The 19,759-nt window shown below is 31.8% G+C and overlaps 1 protein-coding gene across 1 annotated transcript; it reads left to right on the forward strand.

Moving 5' to 3' along the window:
• On the forward strand, window positions 1-19,759 carry LOC139490521 (proteasomal ATPase-associated factor 1-like). The gene is made up of 12 exons (XM_071277308.1): window positions 1-116; window positions 4,388-4,428; window positions 5,086-5,189; window positions 5,699-5,800; window positions 8,304-8,399; window positions 8,646-8,796; window positions 11,852-12,046; window positions 14,581-14,672; window positions 15,642-15,757; window positions 16,643-16,725; window positions 17,232-17,892; window positions 18,944-19,759. Exons 1-11 carry the CDS (start codon window positions 61-63, stop codon window positions 17,396-17,398), a joined length of 1,203 nt encoding a protein of 400 aa, XP_071133409.1. The 5' UTR covers window positions 1-60; the 3' UTR covers window positions 17,399-17,892; window positions 18,944-19,759.

A 19,759-nucleotide genomic window follows, 5' to 3' on the forward strand; every position in this document is an offset into this window, starting at 1 on the left:
AATGTTGGCGTCGATCCCCGTTCTTTTAGAGCTCCTGTTACAACCAAAGACCAAACAGCTATGGTGTCCAGAAGTGGAAGAATAATCTTACAAGCTGATTGGAATCATGTTTTAAAGTCAATATTCATTTTCATTCTTTGTTATGTATATACTTTTGTTTACCAATCGTTTTATTTATGTCACCACACAATGCATGTTTATAACAGAGACATATATATGTCTGTTCATAATCATACATGTAGACTGTAGTCCCAAGAACAAACATTTTAAGATCTAAGTCCACAGGCACTTGTTTTCTATCCATGGCAAGATCTACTATCCCCATTTGCCAAGTAAGTCAAATGATGGATGGGAACTGTGCCGGCGGGGATACGTCTCCCTGGTACCGCCACAGAAGCCGGATTGGTTCAGGCCAGATGAATGAAAAGCAAATGGTAACCCCCTTTTTTTATACATTGCTTTATTAGGCCAAATAAAAAAGTATGTGTGGTTCCAGTTACATCTGAAAAAAAGTTAGGGTAGGTAGGTGTAGGTAGGGATTTTTTTTTATTTTATGTTTTTTTTTTTACATTGAGTCTATGGGAGCAACATTCTGACTTTAACAGTGCTTAATGAAAAATGACAATAAAATCTTTAGGGTAGGCTATTTTTCAGCCAAAAAAGTAGGGACGGTAGGGTTACTGGAACCACACATATATTTTTATTTGGCCTTATTACTTTTTTTTTTTTTTCTGTCATACTTTATACTCGCTTGTATATTCTTTAGTTATCTTACAAAATTACTCTTTTTCTTGCACCAACCAGAAGCGTTGAGTATTGGTCAAGTTTGACAGATCAACGTAGAATGTAGATGTAGGTATTAGTAATTATATATAGGGATAGCAGATCTTGACATGGATAGAAAACAAGTGCCTGTGTCTGAGTCTTAGAACTCTACTTGTCTCTATAGAAACTAGTAGATTTCTAGTCCAAATATTTATAACATATTGTTAGACTTTTGTTTTTCTGCTTTAAAGTAATAGAAAAAAACCTTAGCAGACTTCATGTTAATCTGGACAAATATGTGGCCCTGTAATGCATTGAATCTGGATCTTTTCACCCAAAATCATGTTTGCTCCAATTCATAATTATAAAAGCCTTTAAAGGTTTCATCCTACGCATTTACATCATTTTATACTGCAACTACGTAGTTGTGTTTATTTCCTAAATATAGTAAGACAGTCATATATTTTGTGCAATGTCAATTTCACCATGGAATACTTTTTCCACATTAAGGGGTTCATTAAGGATGAAAATAAGTTTGATATTTATGTAACAATTTAAAAAGCTATCAATTTATAAATTTAAGTTGCAGTATAAAAACCATATTAGGTCAATGTCATTAAAAATATAAACATTTGTGTATTCAGCACAAAACTGGGGATGGGCTCGATAGAACCTCACACTTCCCCAGTTTCTCTGCCTCATACAAAAAAGTTTATATTTTTAGCTCACCTGGCCCAAAGGGCCAAGTGAGCTTTTCTCATCACTTGGCATCCGTTGTCATCATCGTCAATCGTCGTTAGCTTTTACAAAAATCTTCTCCTCTGAAACTACTGGGCCAAATTGAACCAAACTTGGCCACAATCATCATTGGGGTATCTAGTTTGAAAAATGTGTGGCGTGACCCGGAAATAAAATAGAAAATAGGGGTAAAATGCAGTTTTTGGCTTATAACTCAAAAACCAAAGCAATTAGAGGAAATCTGACTGGGGTAAAAATGTTTATCAGGTCAAGATCTATCTGCCCTGAAATTTTCAGATGACGAGAGATAAACTGTAAACAGCAACAATGTTCAGCAAAGTTAGATTTACAAATAAGTCAACATGACCAAAATGGTCAGTTGACCCCTTTAGGAGTTATTGCCCTTTATAGTCAATTTTTAACCATTTTTCATAAATCTAAGTAATCTTTTACAAAAATCTTCTCCTCTGAAACTACTGGGCCAAATAAATCCAAACTTGGCCACAATCATCTTTGGGCTATCTAGTTTAAAATATGTGTGGTGTGACCCGGTCAACCAACCAAGATGGCCGCCACGGCTAAAAATAGAACATAGGGGTAAAATGCAGTTTTTGGCTTATAACTCAAAAACCAAAATATTTAGAGGAAATAAGACATGGGGGGGGGGGAGTAAAATGTTTATCAGGTCAAGATCTATCTGCCCTGAAATTTTCAGATGAATCAGTCTACCCGTTGTTGGGTTGCTGCCCCTGAATTGGTAGTTTTGAGGAAATTTTACTGTTTTTGTTTATTATCTTGAATATTATTATAGATAGAGATAAACTGTAAACAGCATTAATGTTCATCAAAGTAAGATTTACAAATAAGCAAATGACCGAAATGGTCAGTTGACCCCTTTAGGAGTTATTGCCCTTTATAGTCATTTTAACCATTTTTCGTAAATCTTAGTTATCTTTTACAAAAATCTTCTCCTCTGAAACTACTGGACCAAATTAATTCAAACTTGACCACAATCATCTTTGGGGTATCTTGTTGGAAAAATGTGTCCGATGACCTGGCCATCCAACCAAGATGGCCACCACGGCTAAAAATAGAACATAGGGGTAAAATGTAGATTTTGGCTTATAACTCTGAAACCAAATCATTTAGAGCAAATCTGACAAGGAGTTAAATTGTTAATCGAGTCAATATATATCTGCCCTGAAATATTCAAATGAATTGGACAACCGGTTGTTGGGTTGCTGCCCTCCAATTCGTAATTTTTAAAGAAATTTTGCCGTTTTTGGTTATTATCTTGAATACTATTATAGATAGCGATAAACTGTGAACAGCGATAATGTTCAGCAAAGTAAGATCTACAAAATGGTCAATTGAACCCTTAAGGAGTTATTGCCCTTTATAGTCAATTTTTAACAATTTTCATTAATTTGGTAAATTTATGTAAATTTTTACCAAATATTTTTCTCTGTTACTAATGGGCAAAGTTCATTATAGATATAATTGTAAGAAGCAAGAACGTTCAGTAAAGTAAGAACTTCAAACACATCACCATCACCAAAATACAATTTTGTCATGAATCCATTTGTGTCCTTTGTTTAATATGCACATAGACCAAGGTGAGCGACATAGGCTCTTTAGAGCCTTTAGGCTCTAGTTCTGACATTAACCTAATATTGTATATTTATTGTTTTGTTTTGAATAATTGTTTAAGATGGTATGGGAGTCTTAAATAAAAACGACAGAATTTGTTCATAGCCAAAACGAAGTTTATATTGATAAATGTTCAAAAATAAAACAAAAATGATAGGTCACCGTGCAATTTCTCAAGCTACTTACAGGTTGTGGCAAACGACACATTTTGTATGGATTATACAGGAAAAAACAGTATTATGTATTAGAAGCTAAACTAAATGATAGAATTGTAAAATAAAATACCAAAATATAGCTTTTAGCAAATGCTTTGAGAATATCAAAAGAAAAGATAGGGTCATGGCAGGTTTTTTCTGGCAAAAACTTTTTCCGAGTTACCTCCGCTTAAAATGCCAATTTAGAACATAAAAAATAAACCAAAAATAACAACCTTTGTAAAAATACTAATATTAATTATAAATTAGAATCTTATAAATTTGTTCTTTTAAATGAAAAATCACTTAAGATATCTGCATTCCTGCAACTAATTTGCTAACTGGAATGAAAATCTGGAACTTAGGTTCTCTGTTTTTTCCAATCCAAAATAAACGTATTTACACTTTTGGATTTTTAGTTGAATTTTGTCTCAGAATGACCTTAGATCTCCTACGCATTAAACCTTCTGATGTCAAGCAACAATCACTTCTTAATTGAGATGTCAAATTTTAGGGAATTTGTTTGATTTTATAATATAATGCAGACAAATTTGCATAAGAGTGAAAATACATCTATTGTAAACAGGTTTCCTACCTCATGCACTCTTATCATAACCAATCATTTGTACATGCATGTGTATTATATTTAAATGGATAATAAAGTGTGTGTTACATTTTGAAGTCTTTTCTTGGTAAAGGGGAGATAATAAGTATATTAATTTATGTTTTATTGCCTCATATTTAAGTCTCGTATGTTAATACTTTGATGAAGTGTAACTAATGATGCCTCAACATGTACATAATACATGTAATACTTTATAAGAAAACTTGCCACTGGATGATGAAATCACAGTTAATTTGTTGGAGCAAGAGTAAAGCAGCATTAAAAAAATAGTTTTTATTCTTAAGCCTGAAAAAATTTAGGCTTTGTAAAAAAACTTGTATAATTGTTTGTGATGAAGCTTTTAAAACAACATATTTGATACTGCTTGATAATGAGAGAGCAATTAAGTCAAACATAAAGATTTTTATCTTTATAGGGAAAATGGTGAAAAGGTTTGGATTAGCTTCAAAACATTGAGTAAGTAAATGACTGACAAATGAATATTATAGAAAACTCATTTCAAAATTTTAATTTAATGCACACATTTTTAGGTAAAGATTGCATGGAATGCAATCAAAACCTTATGGGACTAACTTGATATCTTGACGACTAAATGTTCCAAGGCTTATCACTACCTTTTATGATACACAAAATATAGTGCATTTATCATAACATTCTATACATTCTATCCATTAACATTTTCAAGAAATTTATCGATGTAATATATGCTCAGATATTCAAGGCACAAAATGATGTTTCATTTGTCAAGAAAATTACATGACTTTTGCGAGGTGTAGGAATCTAATATCTAATCTAAAAATAGAATGATGTCATGCAGTCAGGGGTACTTCTTGTACAAATAATTTTTATTTACTTGAAGAAGTAAAAACAAATATACTTATACATTGTATAAGTAAGTTATAATGTTTGAATAATCTCCCTTTAATTTTATCAAAAAATGTACTTATACAAGTAAAAGATCTGGAGTTAAATCAGAAAAAAATGGATTTTACCATATTGCTTTCATAAATTTACATTGCCCAGATTATAACATTAATTATTTTCGGGCATCATTATATATATTTCATTGTTCAACTTGTGTGAGTATTTTTTTTTTTTTTTATTGTTTTCCAGATAATCCTATGATACATGGAGAGTTACGATCTGATGGTGTCTCTTCTCAAGGTATTCCAATGGTTACAGGGTCAGAAAGTTTTAATGTTCAGCATGTTACCAAGGTAAAGATATCTAATAACTTAACTTAACACTAAGAAAGTACTATCCAACTTTACCAGTCATGCCAGATGTAGAACTCTTAACATATACAATCATTTCATAGCATACTGTCCAGGTTTGGCTCTTTGTTGAAAGCAGTTGAACACAACAGGAAGATTTAAAAAAAAACAATAAAGTTCAGAATCAAACTCTATGAAGCTTTTTCTATGGTCACCTCTATGCCTTATCATCCTTTGTCCTTGTAATTTCAGTGGATAGTAGTATCATTGGTAATCATAGCACACCTCCTTTTTTATAATGATCGATAAGGTTAAAATGTTCTTTCAAAGCTTTTTTCATTCTTAAAAACTTCATCAGACAAGTCCTTGTATTGGCTATAACTAAATTCTATCTCACATTAAAAAATCATAAATTAATCATTTTGAAGAGAAGCAAATATACAATTTTATCAGAATTAGAATTGTAATTCCTTATTTATACATGTACCTTTTTAATATATATGTTATTATAGAATACTATGACAGTGAAATACAAAGATGGAATTGGAGAATACACAAGAAAGTTTGTTGCAGCCCAGGTAGAATATTCTGCGATCCATAACAGCAGAAAAAGTGTAAGTTGCAGATATGACCATGTGAATGTTCAAGATAGGGCCAACTAAAATTAATTAGTAGATTTTCATCCAAATTTTTGAAAAAAATGGGGCGGGTGGGAGGATTTTATTTTTAAAATTTTATTTCATATGAAACCCTCGTCACGAGTTCTTCATACCGTGGGGTATATGCTAGTGGAAAACAAGCTTGTATAATGTATATACATGCCATATAAGGAATCCTACACTATTTTTTAAACTCTTTAATAAAAATCCCTGATTGGCAACCACTGTTATACATGTAATTGCCGCTTTAGAAACCTATTTATAGTATACATCAAAAAGAAGAAAAATGCCCCCTTCAGTTGGACTATACCTACACCAAATTTATTTTGCTTTCTAAGCAATGGTTTTTAGTCCCCATAAAATCAATAAAATGTATTGGTACAATTGTATGCAAAACAAGTATTATGAGTACAGAATAAAATGAAAACTCAGTATTGAAAGTAATTATGATGTAAAACATGAACTTAACCGAAAAGTAGTTTAATGACTAAATTGAGGGTATTGGGCTAGTTACCAAAGGTGTTTGCTGTTTGTCAACAAAAACAACAGCCATGAGTAAATATAAGGGCGTGTTTGTCGACTTTTTTTTCTCAATATACGGTCATAAATCAAACAAGTTTGTGCTTGTGCCAATTCCTTTAATCCAGTCATGTTTTTTGTACCAATTTGTTCTACGATTCTTGCGCTTTGGATATCATTCACAGTCCAAATTTCCTGACACGGTTTTCGATTCACTTGTGACTACTGCAATTTGCGTTCAAGGACAATGCGTTTTACTCGTAACTCGAATATTTCACGCCCTTCTCGTTATCAATCTCTATTCTCGGTAGATGATGTTGTCATTATAGAGCAGCAGAATATGTCGACTTAATCATTTTCGTTAGATTACTTGAAGAAATACAAAAACGAAATTTGAAACAGGAAGTTTTGAATGAAACAAAAGTATCGATGGTTCCCGGTGACGGACATGAACCAAATCTGGAAATCGTATAATTCAATAAAAAAAATCGGGGCGGGACGATTTCAGAGGGGCAGGCGGGGATGAAAATCTAGCAATTAATTTTAATTGGCCTAATGATAATTCTACATAAAAATATAAAAACAAACCCTTGCAGTGTATTCATTAATATGGAATACAGTAAATATAAACTCATTCTAATGCAACATCATTTGTGAAGTTAATTTTGATTGGATACCATCACTTAATTTTCATGGCATCAATTTACAGTTGCAAGCACAGACAATGTATGACAGATTTTAAATGTATGTTTTAACGTTGATAACGTAATTTGCACCCATTAAATCACCAATTAATGCCGTTGGAGGTTAAAATACAATACAGTTATCTCCTTATTCTGATTAATACCAATAAATGTAGTGAAGCTGGTATGGTTACCTCATATGCAAACGTGTTATAGGGTAGTTTTCTAATGATGTTTACCTCAAATCTCCCTATTTATATTCTGATGATGGGAGGTAGTTCATATATATATATACATGCAGGGGTCGAAATTTAGCGCTGGTCCGGTGGTCCGTGACCAGTAGAATGTGCCTCGGACCAGTAGATTTTGTCAGCTGGTAGAAATTTGTCGATAAAAATCACTTGGGGGGGGGGGGGGGGGGGGGGGTAGGGGGGTATTACAATTGATCAAGTTAATTAATATCTCGGGTGAGCGTCCTTCAGAACAATATAAATATTTTTGGAAGGAGTTAAACCGCCAGACAAAATAATTAAAATAAGTGAAAATCAATAGGAAGATCGAAATAAAGTATTATGAAATTGACAAAACAAAATGCAAATACCAAAGATCATGGGAAAAAGATCGTGAATGGTTGAATTATATTTATATTAGTGTTTGTCAAATGAATGTCATTTTTGAAGGACAAGTAGAGTTTTCAGTCCACTGGTTCGGCTGGCCAGTATACAAAAAAGCTTAAATTCAACCCCTGTATACATGTATAACATTTAATTAAAATAAGAATGCTAGTTTGATTTGGGTGAGGTTGAAATGTTTTTATGTGGCTATAATTTGTGAAATTATTGAATCATGTATAATTGATAAAAGATGTTGAAGATATCAAAGGACATTCAAAAATCATAAGTTGAATAGAAACTGACAAAGCCATGGCAAAAAAAATCGAAAAACAATGAAAGACAATATGTGATAAGAGTTACCTAGAGGCTGTTGAGTGTGATATATATGTGAAGGGAAGTATGATTTTGGCCTTTTTTATCCCCCCCCCTCCTAAGTGATTGTTTTTCCTGGCCAGTTATAACTCTACAAGAGCATCTTTCTAAAAAACTGCAATAGTATTTTTTCTTTGCTTCTTGCATCAATACACACAAAAATTATGCAGAATATAGTATTTAAACTTTTAAAGTTGATTTAAATGACTGGAACATTTTTTCAAAATTCAAATCTCATAAAGTCTGATGTATAAACTTTTTTTTTTACAGGTAACATCCCTAGATGTAACACCAGGAGGACTAGGTGTATCAGCTGATAGTGAAGGGAAACTAAAGGTGTGGGAGACCAGTAATGGTATAGTCAGGGTATGCTCATTTTAAGATATAAACAGACTCTATCATACAATTTGTGAATAACAGGGTGAGTAGTTTTGAAAAGCTTTTTGCCATGATATGTTACAGGTTTCAATTGGCACTCATAGCACATCTTTATATATCTATGTAAAATGTACAAAAAATCAGGTACACAGAAATTCTTGTTGAAACTATGCAGATGTATGGTATATCATCATTTTTTTTCCTACTAAGAAATCCTTCTTTTATCCATTACAGAGAGATTTACAAGGACATTTAGGAGATGTTTATACATGTAAATTTTTCCCATCTGGTGTTGTGGTGTTGTCTGGTGGAGCAGACATGCAACTGAAAGTGTGGTCAGCAGAAACTGGACAATGTGCTGCTAATATTACAGGTCATAAAGCAGGTACACAGTAGTATTATAGGTCATAAAGCAGGTACACAGTAGTATTACAGGTCATAAAGCAGGTACACAGTAGTATTACAGGTCATAAAGCAGGTACACAGTAGTATTACAGGTCATAAAGCAGGTACACAGTAGTATTACAGGTCATAAAGCAGGTACACAGTAGTATTACAGGTCATAAAGCAGGTACACAGTAGTATTATAGGTCATAAAGCAGGTACACAGTAGTATTACAGGTCATAAAGCAGGTACACAGTAGTATTACAGGTCATAAAGCAGGTACACAGTAGTATTATAGGTCATAAAGCAGGTACACAGTAGTATTATAGGTCATAAAGCAGGTACACAGTAGTATTACCAGTGATGTCGTTAGAAGCCGGCAGCCGGCGATTTTCGCCGGTTATTGTCCTTTTCCCGCCGGCTATTTTTGCATGAGTAAAAAAATAATAATAAGATAAAAAAGATAATCAGGTTAATATTAACAAATAATTGTTCAATGCATCAGCTTCCACGATTAAAGTCGCGATAAACAAGGATGTAAATCAGTGTTTACCTTTGACTAAATATAGTTCATGTAAATGCAGTCCGCTGATTGGTCGTCTATTTAAAGTCGGTAAGTATTGTATGTTTGCAAGGATAAAAAGAGAGACGTTCCGATGGACATTATGATCCTGTTTGGTTTTGGCTTCAAGAGAAGGAATAAGCCAGAAATGACAACAGCATGTTATGAAAATATATCAGTCAAATAAAAGAAAGTATAATATATATATAATGTTGTCAAGAATCTGGAAAACAGCACCTTTTGTAGTTTACATTTCAAAGCCCACGACCACGTGGTGTCCAGAGAATGAAGGTCAATAACGAAAGTAGAATATTGTCGACCACAAATAATTTTTAAAAATATCTTTAGTTCAAAAGGATTTTAGTTTACTGCTTACTGAACAGTTAACAAATAAGAGAAAATAAAACGACATAGCTTGACAACGTGTTTGAAATACGTGTACAAGTCTTATGAGAAAAAAGGGGGTCATTTGTCACTAAGTACGTACGCAAATAAATCGATCAAGATATTTAATAAATTCGATTATTATTGAAATAAAATTATAATATTTCACCTATTATTTCACAGGCACTTGCCTGTGTATTATTTACATATATTCAAGAACAGACATCCCAGAAAAAAAATCTAATATAGATTAGCCTTGCCAGGACTATACGGATTCTCATTTAAAAAAAAAATTCAAATGTGATTGAAGTCGATAACAAAAATAAGACAAAATTAACATTTTCCCAAGCATCTAAATCACTCCCAGGTATGCTCAGAATGCAGGAATTTTAGTCTAAATTTTCAAATCTTTTTGGGGAGAGCATACGATTTTATAAAATATAGCGCCTCTAGCTGTAACAGTTTTATCTTTGAAATCGAAGCTCCAGCTGACTACTAGTCAGTGAATATTGTTTTTAATTTTGTAAAAACAAAACCAACACTTTTTTAATATAAAATCAAAACATAATGTTCTCAATGTCAGAATTACAATTTTCATTTAAAACTAAATTATTCAAGTGATAATTCAAACCAGAGACAATATGTTTCTATTCAAACTAAGATTTTTGGATTCTTTCAGTTCAAAAATATTTACTAGCAGTCAACCTACAGGAAAATGCACAAAAATGTATATTGGTCCATCAAGATGATCAATGATGTGATCACATGTACAGAAAATTTACCCCTCATGTTGCTAATTTTATTTAATCATTTACATTATCTTCAGTAAAAAATTATGTTTTCAGAGGTCTGAATAAGGGTCTAGGACACCCCCAGAGTGCAGGATTTTGCACCATTTAAAAAAAAAATCAGACCCCCGGCCGTAGTAGCGACGAGCAAAACTTAGTGACATCACTGATTACAGGTCATAAAGCAGGTACACAGTAGTATTATAGGTCATAAAGCAGGTACACAGTAGTATTATAGGTCATAAAGCAGGTACACAGTAGTATTAAAGGTCATAAAGCAGGTACACAGTAGTATTACAGGTCATAAAGCAGGTACACAGTAGTATTATAGGTCATAAAGCAGGTACACAGTAGTATTATAGGTCATAAAGCAGGTACACAGTAGTATTATTATGATAAAAAAAGGTACTGGAGAGAAATGGAAGTAAATTATATCAAAGTTACAATCCTACATTTTCAAGCATATATATATCACGGACATCTGTCTATTTGTGTACACGGAAGTCAATTAGCTAGAAAGAAATTTATAGTCCATATAAAAAAGAAGATGTGGTATGATTGCCAATGGGACAGTTTACTTCTCAGTTTATCGATACTATTATTGGTATTGATGAAGGCATTAGGCATAATAATTAGCACCTTAAAGTATCACATTATACATTTTGATGACAAATTTAAGGTTACAATATATATTACCTGGCTGAAATAAGGATACCAAACTATATCCAAGGGCAATAAAAAAGGGGTTTTGTTATTAGCTGTTTTATGTACCAAATTTTGTATACTCATTATGCAATTTGTTGGAAATTAAGGAGAAGATATTTTCTAGTTGTTAGTGGATTTTTGATTCTCATTTTGCCAAAATTTCTATGCATGCTTTTGAAGGCCGTACATTGACCTATAATGGTTTACTTTTATAAATTGTTATTTGAATGGAAAGTTGTCTCATTGGCACTCACACTACATCTTCCTATATTTATTTGTATATCTGTATATATAGCATGTTTGAAAACTGTTTCAGATTGACTATGATAGCAATTGATAAAACTGCAGTTACCTCCCATTGATTGTTAAACTCTAAAAACTTTTGAAATTAAAAAAAAGCCTAATTACTATCAATGCTTTTCATTTTTTTACTTTTAAAAAAAGCCTAATTACTATAAATGCTTTTCATTTTTTTACTTTTGAATGGTCTTTAAAAATTTCAACAAAATAAGTTTGAAAACAGGGAAGATCATGTGTATAAGCAATTTCAGAAAGAATGTAAAAAGGGGGGATTTCAAAAGGTACTTGCTATTCAATAAATATATTCCATTTTCAGCTATATTAGATACAGTGATAATAGAGAGAGGACGTAATGTTTTATCCTCCAGTAAGGATGGGACAGTCAAGTTATGGGATGTAGGACAAAAGTCATGTATATATACTTATGAAGAATGTGGGGGCAATGTTAACTGTTGTTCTATAGGAATACCAAACAAAAATATTGACCTAGGTCAACCAGAAACCATTACTAGTAAGTACCATGGTCAGCATTTTATCATAATAGTTATTAGCATCTCTACTAAAATGACAAGTGGGAGAGGAGATAGATATTTTATTTTTGAAAGGTTATTGTTCATATACTTTCCAGGTTATGGTAAAGGTTCTGAAGAAACATGATATTATATCAATTTGTTAATCTTGGTTAATATTTCTAATCATGTTTTCAAAATATTACCATAAATCATTTTTTTTTAGGTCAACTAGCCCTAAGGGCCCCATGTAAGCTTAAGCCATCACTTAGCGTCTATCCTCATCAGTGGCCGTCCTTGTTGTAAACTCTTACAAAAATCTTCTCCTATGAAAACACTGGACCAAATACCATCAAACTTTAAATAAATGTTCCTTATGGTATCTAGTTTATAAATTGTATCCGAAATTTTGATCCATCACCAAAATAGGGGCCAAATGCAGTTTTGGCTCATATCACAAAAACTAAAGCATTTACAGCAAATCCAACATGAGTAAATATGTTCAATAGGTCAAGAACTATCAGCCCTTTAATTTTCAGTTGAACCAAACAACTCATTGTTGTGTTGCTGACACCAAATTGGTAATTTTAAGGAAATTTGGCAGTTTTTGGTTATTATCTTGAATATTATTATAGATAGAAATAAAAGGTAAACAGCAGTAATGATCAGCAACATAAGATCTACAAAAAGTTTTTATATAACCAAAATTTTCAATTGACCCCTAAAGGAGTAATCGTCCTTTAAAGACAATTTTACACAATTTATTCATTATGTTTGCAAACATTTAAAAATCTTCTCCTCTGAAACTACTGGGCCTAATTCTTCTTAACTTTAAATGAGTGTTCCTAAATGTTTCAAGTTAAGAAATTGTATCCGAAGTTTCCATCCATCAACAAACATGGCTGCCATGGCTAATAAAAGAATAGAACATAGGGGTAAAATGGAGTTTTTGGCTTATATCTCAAAAACTAGAGCAAATTTGACATGGGTAAAAATGTTCCATAGGTGATCAAGACCTATCAACACTCAAATTTTCAGACAAACCACACAACCTATTGTTCCGTTGCTGCCACTAAATTTGAAATGGTAAGGAAATTTTTCAGGTTTTTTTTTGTTTTCTTGAATATTATTGTAGTTAAAGATAAACAGCAATAATGTTCAGGGCAGTAAGATCTACAAAAAGTTTTTTCAGACCAAAATTGTCAATCGACCCTTTAAGGAGTTATTGCCCTTTAAACACATTTTTTCACAATTTGTTCATCTTGTTTGCTTGCCCTACTTTAAAAAATCTTCTCCTTTGAAACTGCTGAATCATTTTCCGCCAAACTTGGGCTGAATGAGTTTCAGAGTATCTAATATAAATTGTGTCTTTTATTTTCTTGTATGTCAAGAAACATAGCCACTATGGCTATAATCATGATTGTTGAACATAGGGGTAATATGCATTTTTTTGTTATTGGAGAATATAGGACAGATACAAAGAACCTTTAAATGGCAAATTTTAAGCCACTCATTAATTTATATTGAAAAGCAAAAATAATCATTGATGAAAGATTTAAGCAAAACATTACAGGTCAGCAATTCGACTCTTGAGAGCCTTTTGTTTATCATCATAACCATTAAGATGGACTTGTCCTTGCATACTACCTAAAGTTAACATTATTTTTCAGAAATCCTTACAGGAACTGTTGCATGAAATTTTCTAATTTATAAGTAAACTTTCATCTAAAACTGAGTGAATTCCAAGTTTAATTGAAACATTTGTTAATATAATTACAAAGGTAAAGAGAAGGTGCAATTTAGGAACAGAAATAGTGTAGCAAGGAGTACCCACAAGTTTGTTAACACACCTTCAAAACTTACATATTCTTTTTATTTCTGACTGTGGTATTTAGTTTGCTCATTCATTTTTTTAAAAAACTTATAAGTATTTACAAAAGCAAAATTCTAGTTTAATTTCATATTGTTGTGAAAAACAAACATTGAAGCAGATTAAGAAATTTGTCCACAATATTACCAAAATTGCAGAAATAACATTGTCTGTCATTTCTTTTCAAGTTTGTCTACCTCCTTAGTTTTATTTTGAATCATTTTTCTAATTGACTTTTATAAATGTCATGATTTATATTCTTACGTCATTTTGCCCAGGGACTATGATGAACTTATAACAACAGTGGCTTTTTTGTTTTTCATTTTTCTTTTTTAACCTTGATACTTAAAGTAAATGCTTTGTACTCAATTTGTACCTAATTTTCAAGTTAAGAAATTGTTTTTTGTTTTGGCTTTGTAAAATTATACATCCATAACATGATATCATGTGACAAATATTTCTAAGATTTCAAAGAAATGAGATTTTCATTGTATTATTTATTGAAATACAATTATACTTTGGTCCTTTATCATGTGTATGGTCATGTAGCTCAACACACATTCAAGGAACTACATCCTTGGCTTTCACATATTTGGGTTTGAGTTTCCTGATGGAGGTAAATACAGAATATATTTATACTGCTAATAAATTTCTTACTATTTGAAGGTGACAGGGAAGTTCAAACTGAAGGGAAATTACTACTGATAGGAACAGAGAATGGGTCAATTCAAGGCTATGGTCTACAAACCAGGCGTAAGGTATGTTTACACTATTGTTTCAGATAAGGGTGATGATTGATACCTATTTAAAGGTTTAAACCCGCTGCAATTATTTACACCTGAGTCAAGAATCTGCTGTTCAGTAGTTGTCCTTTATTGATGTGGTTTAAAAGAGTTTCTTGTTTATTGTTTTTATATAGATAAAATCGTTGGTTTTCCCATTTGAATGGTTTTACACTAGTCAGTTTTGAGGCCCTTTATAGCTTGCTGTTTGGAGTGAGCCAATGCTCCCTGTTGAAGACTGTACTTTGACCTATAATGGTTTATTTTTATATTAGAGTTGTCTCATTGGCACTCATACCATATCTTCTTATATCTATTTATAGCAACAGTTTCTGTTGGTTTAAGACATTTAATGAGGTGCTGCATGTAAATACAATATGCATAAAAGATATGTGACAAATGTGCAGGAGCAAACACACTAAGATTTACTTGGAAATAACCATAGTTAATACAAAAATTCTGATTTAGTCTATTGAAAACCATGCCTTGCTCACATTTTCACATTTCCATAAATTTAGAGATTTTTAATTATTGCCATGCTAACCTTGTCACACTATTTCCACAAATAAATCTTCCCAATAATTTCTGAATTAACTGTAACCACTAAATCTAGGGAAAAACACTACTTAGGGGTAGGTTTTATAAAAGTTCACATCTTTTAAATAAAAATTTGTGTTAAGTTCCAGGTCAATGTGACCTCAACTTCATAGAAACCTCCTTCATCAAAAACTTTACAGGCAAATAGACTCACTTACAAATTGATTTACTTATTTACCCAAAGACTATAAAAACATGTTCCCCTCCTGCACTTTAGAAGGCTAGGCATAAAAACAGTTGTTCGTCATCATGTGATCATTTGAAGGTTTCCAACAATAAGAAATTACATTGATCAGAAATAAAAATGAAATAACAGTTAGTTAATTAACATATTATTGTAATTTTCAGGTATTTGATCTACCTTGCCATGGAGCAGTAAATTGTTGTTGTATATTATCAGAGAATGCAGCTGTTTGTGGAACACAGGATGGTTATATTACAGTTTTAGATCTTAGAAATATCAGGTAAAAGAATGGGTAAAAAGGTATTACCAGTTTAGGAGAGGGGACATAATAAAATCATAACATGAGTTTTTAATTGACCAGTTTTTAAAAACCAAAAAAGGAGTTTAATAGTTGATCGATTTTTGTTGAGGCTGTGACTTCTGTTGCAGCAAGCTTGACATAGGGATAGGTTTCATCTGACCTTGACCTCATTTTTACGGTTCATTACTCAATGTGAAGTTTATGTTTATTGTTCTGTTTTTTCTAATACTATAAGCATTGGATGATCTATATTTGATGTAAGGAATGATTATTAGTTGTATATGTCTGTCAGGCAATGGTCATCTGACCATCACCTTATTTTCATAGTTCATTGGTCAATCATCAAGTTTTCCTGGTTAAGTTTGTTTCTAAGTTACTATATGCAATAGGTCAACAATATTTAAAGCATGTTATCATTGCACTTTATACATGTTATACATAGATATAAAAAGATGTGGTATGAGTGCCAATGAGACACCTCTCCATCCAAGTCACTACAGTTTTTGTAAAAAATAAATAATTATAGGTCAAGGTAAAACCTTCAACATTGAGCCTTGTCTCAAACCAACCAGCAAGCTATAAAGAGCCCCTTAAATGACTACTGTAAAACCATTGAAATAGGAAAATTAACTGTCTATTCTATATAAAAAAAACTTTCACAGAATCTGGCTTAAATGATGGTCTTTTACATCTCCTATTAAGCTTCTATACATAAAGGATTTTTAGGGTAAAATTTAAATGACTATATATTCTGTAATCTGGTTTTGAATACTGAACTGAAGTTACTTGAACTTTCTTTTCAAAAGTACACTTTTACTTATTTATTTATCAGTCTGTCAGTCTTTCCTTTAATTTAATTTTCAGAGTGCCATTAAAAGAATGGAAAGAGACAAGATCTGCAATCCTATCATTTAGTACACATAATAATGGTTTCTTTGTCAGTACTGGTAGGTCTTATATATAACACTTCTGATTTTACATCATATTGACATGCTAATATTCAAGATAGACATATAATACTGATATTAGTAGAAAAGGGCCTATGTTTTCTTAAAGAAGCGTCATCAGATATAGCCTGTGACATACCATTAGGTAAGCTAAATATTTTAATGGAAATGTACATGCAAGAAAAATGTTGCATGGTTTTCAGTACCCTGGTAAAAAAAACCTCTTGTGCAATAATCTTTTCTTTAACATTGTTGCCTGATGTTAAATGTTTGATAATTGTATCCATACCAATTTCTAATGTTAAATAAGTAGCTTATGAAGTAGAATTATTATTCATTTTCTTTTGAAATAAATGTGCATTTTAAAAGCTGAAATGTTGATGCAACCATTATACAGTGTGTCTTGCATGAAAATGGAAATTACATCCCTGATGAAATAGAAAAAATCAACAATATTGTAGCGAACATCAATTTGCTTAACATCATAGTCATATCTGTCATTTTAGGAGACGGGTCCTGCTTCTTTGTGAATGAACTGTGCAATACAACAACCGAACTAACCGGTGCTGATTGTGACCATATTTACAAAGTTGTTTGTGACAATACACATGTGTACACAGGATGTAGGGATGGACAAGTGAGGAAATACAGCTGTTCTCAGGCAGGACTTTGATAGATGTTATTTGGATGTAATCCCCATCAGATAGCTATGAAGATCAAGTTTTAGGTTTATATTTGGAATCTGTTACAGAAGTTCAATGAAACCATTAGACATTAAAATGTTAAAATTTGAAAATGGTACAGTGTGTATGAGAAAATCTAAAACAATTCAATTGGAATTAAGATTTGTTATAGTGAGGTTGGTGCAGACTAAGCATTGCATTTTGGTTAACAGATAGAAGGTAGATTTGTTTTGTTACTGTTACTTCAGAAATTATTGAGAGATTTTTTATTAATGTGAACTAAGTGACGGGTGATTATTGGAATATTAAGAACCCCCTTAATGATGATTGAAACCTAGATCTGTATGCAGATGTTTTCAAAATCACAATAGTTAAACTCACATTTCTGTTCGTTCTTGGAAAATCACAATTAATTTCTGAATTTACAGAAGGGGGGGATGAAGTAATGCAAGAAATTATAATTTAAAAAGAGATCCATTTAAATGTCTTTTTATACGCCCATCAAAATTTTGACGGGACGTATTATGGTATACAAATGTCCGGTGTCCGTCTGTCCCTCCGTCTGTCTGTCCGTCTGTCCGTCTGTCCGGCGTAAACATGTCGCACCGTAACTTGAGAACGACTTATCCAAATTTCATGAAACTTAACATAGTTGTTTCTTAAGATGGTCAAATGATCTGTATACTTTTTGGTGAAAATAAGATTAAAACTTTTTGAGTTACGTCACTTTGTAACTAAAACAGGGGTGTGTTTTTTTTCACATGTTGCACCGTATCTCAAAAACGATTCTTGATTATGGCTTAAAACTTAAAAACACTTCTTAGTTATGTTAATCTTAATATCTGTATACTCTTTGGTGATGATTCAAAATTATATTTTTGAGTTATTGAGTATTTTGTAAAAAAGGGGGAGGGTTTTTTTTACATGTCGCACCATATCTCATAAACGATTTATGATTATTGCTTAAAACTTTACACATGTCTTTGTTATATTAATCTAAAGATCTGTATACTTTCTGGTGATGATTCAAAATTTCATTTTTGAGTTATTGAGTATTTTGTAAAAAAGGGGGAGGTTTTTTTTTACATGTTGTGCCGTATCTCAAAATTAATTTATGATTATTGCTTAAAACTTTACACACTTCTTTGTTATATTAATCTAAAGATCTGTATACTTTTTGTTGATGATTCAAAACTTTATTTTGGAGTTATTGAGTATTTTGTTAAACAGGGGAGGTTTTTTTTACATGTCGCGCCGTATCTCAAAAATGATTTATGATTATTGCTTAAAACTTTACACACTTCTTTGTTTTATTAATCTAAAGATCTGTATACTTTTTGGTTTTGATTCAAAATTTTATTTTAGTGATATTTAGTTTTTTGTAAAAAAAAAAACAGGGTTGGGGGTTTCACATGTCCCCCCGTGTCTCAAAAACAATATATGGTTATTGCTTAAAACTTTCTCAGAAACTATTTATGATTATTGCATAAAACTTCCACACAAGACGTCGGGCGTATCATGCGCTCATGGCGCAGCTGTTTATTTAATTAGCAATGCAATACCTTTTTTTGCTCTTGTATCGGAGGGGGCATTAAGTTAAATCCTTGTCTTTACTTCCTAAAATTGTTTTCCATTCTCTAACTTTAATTTGCCTCAACTTAATCATGTTAATGGTATGAAACTTATACACAATGCTAATTACCACAAAAACAGATTAAGTTTGAATATTGGTGGTTTCACTTCATCCATTCTAGAGTTATGCCTCTTTACAAATGAAAAAAAACCTGAATATTTCTTCTCCATTCTCTAACCTTAGTTTATTGCATCCAAATGTTATGAAACTAATACACAATGCTTATAAAAAAAGTTATTACTACAAGACTCTGATCAAGTAAAAATTTGGGTAGCATTAATTTTACGCTTCTTGATGTCCCATTATGAAATTATATGCAAGCAAAGGCATCATCTATGTGCCTCATTTATTTGAACACCAATTAGACATTTTATGCACATAAATACTAGTAATTGATTAAGTTGTTACCATATAAATCTAGCAGATCATTTTTAAGTATCTTTTTCAATTTTGTATACTGCACATTGTGAATGATGAATGAATTAAAAAAAAAAATAATTATAATTTCATTCAAATATCAAACAGCCATCATTTTAAAAGAGTTGGTGCATTAAACCAGAACATGTTCACTGAAGAAAAAGATTTATATCTTAAAGTGTTTGTTAAATTCGTTCTATTGAGTATTTGAGTGTGTGAATTAAACATTCTGCCATGCATGAAATAGAATAATTTTTTGTTTGTTATGTCTATTCTGTTCATTAAAATGTTAGTTAACAAG

The sequence above is a fragment of the Mytilus edulis genome, chromosome 10, assembly GCF_963676685.1.
Source record: "Mytilus edulis chromosome 10, xbMytEdul2.2, whole genome shotgun sequence".
Taxonomy (NCBI): domain Eukaryota; kingdom Metazoa; phylum Mollusca; class Bivalvia; order Mytilida; family Mytilidae; genus Mytilus; species Mytilus edulis.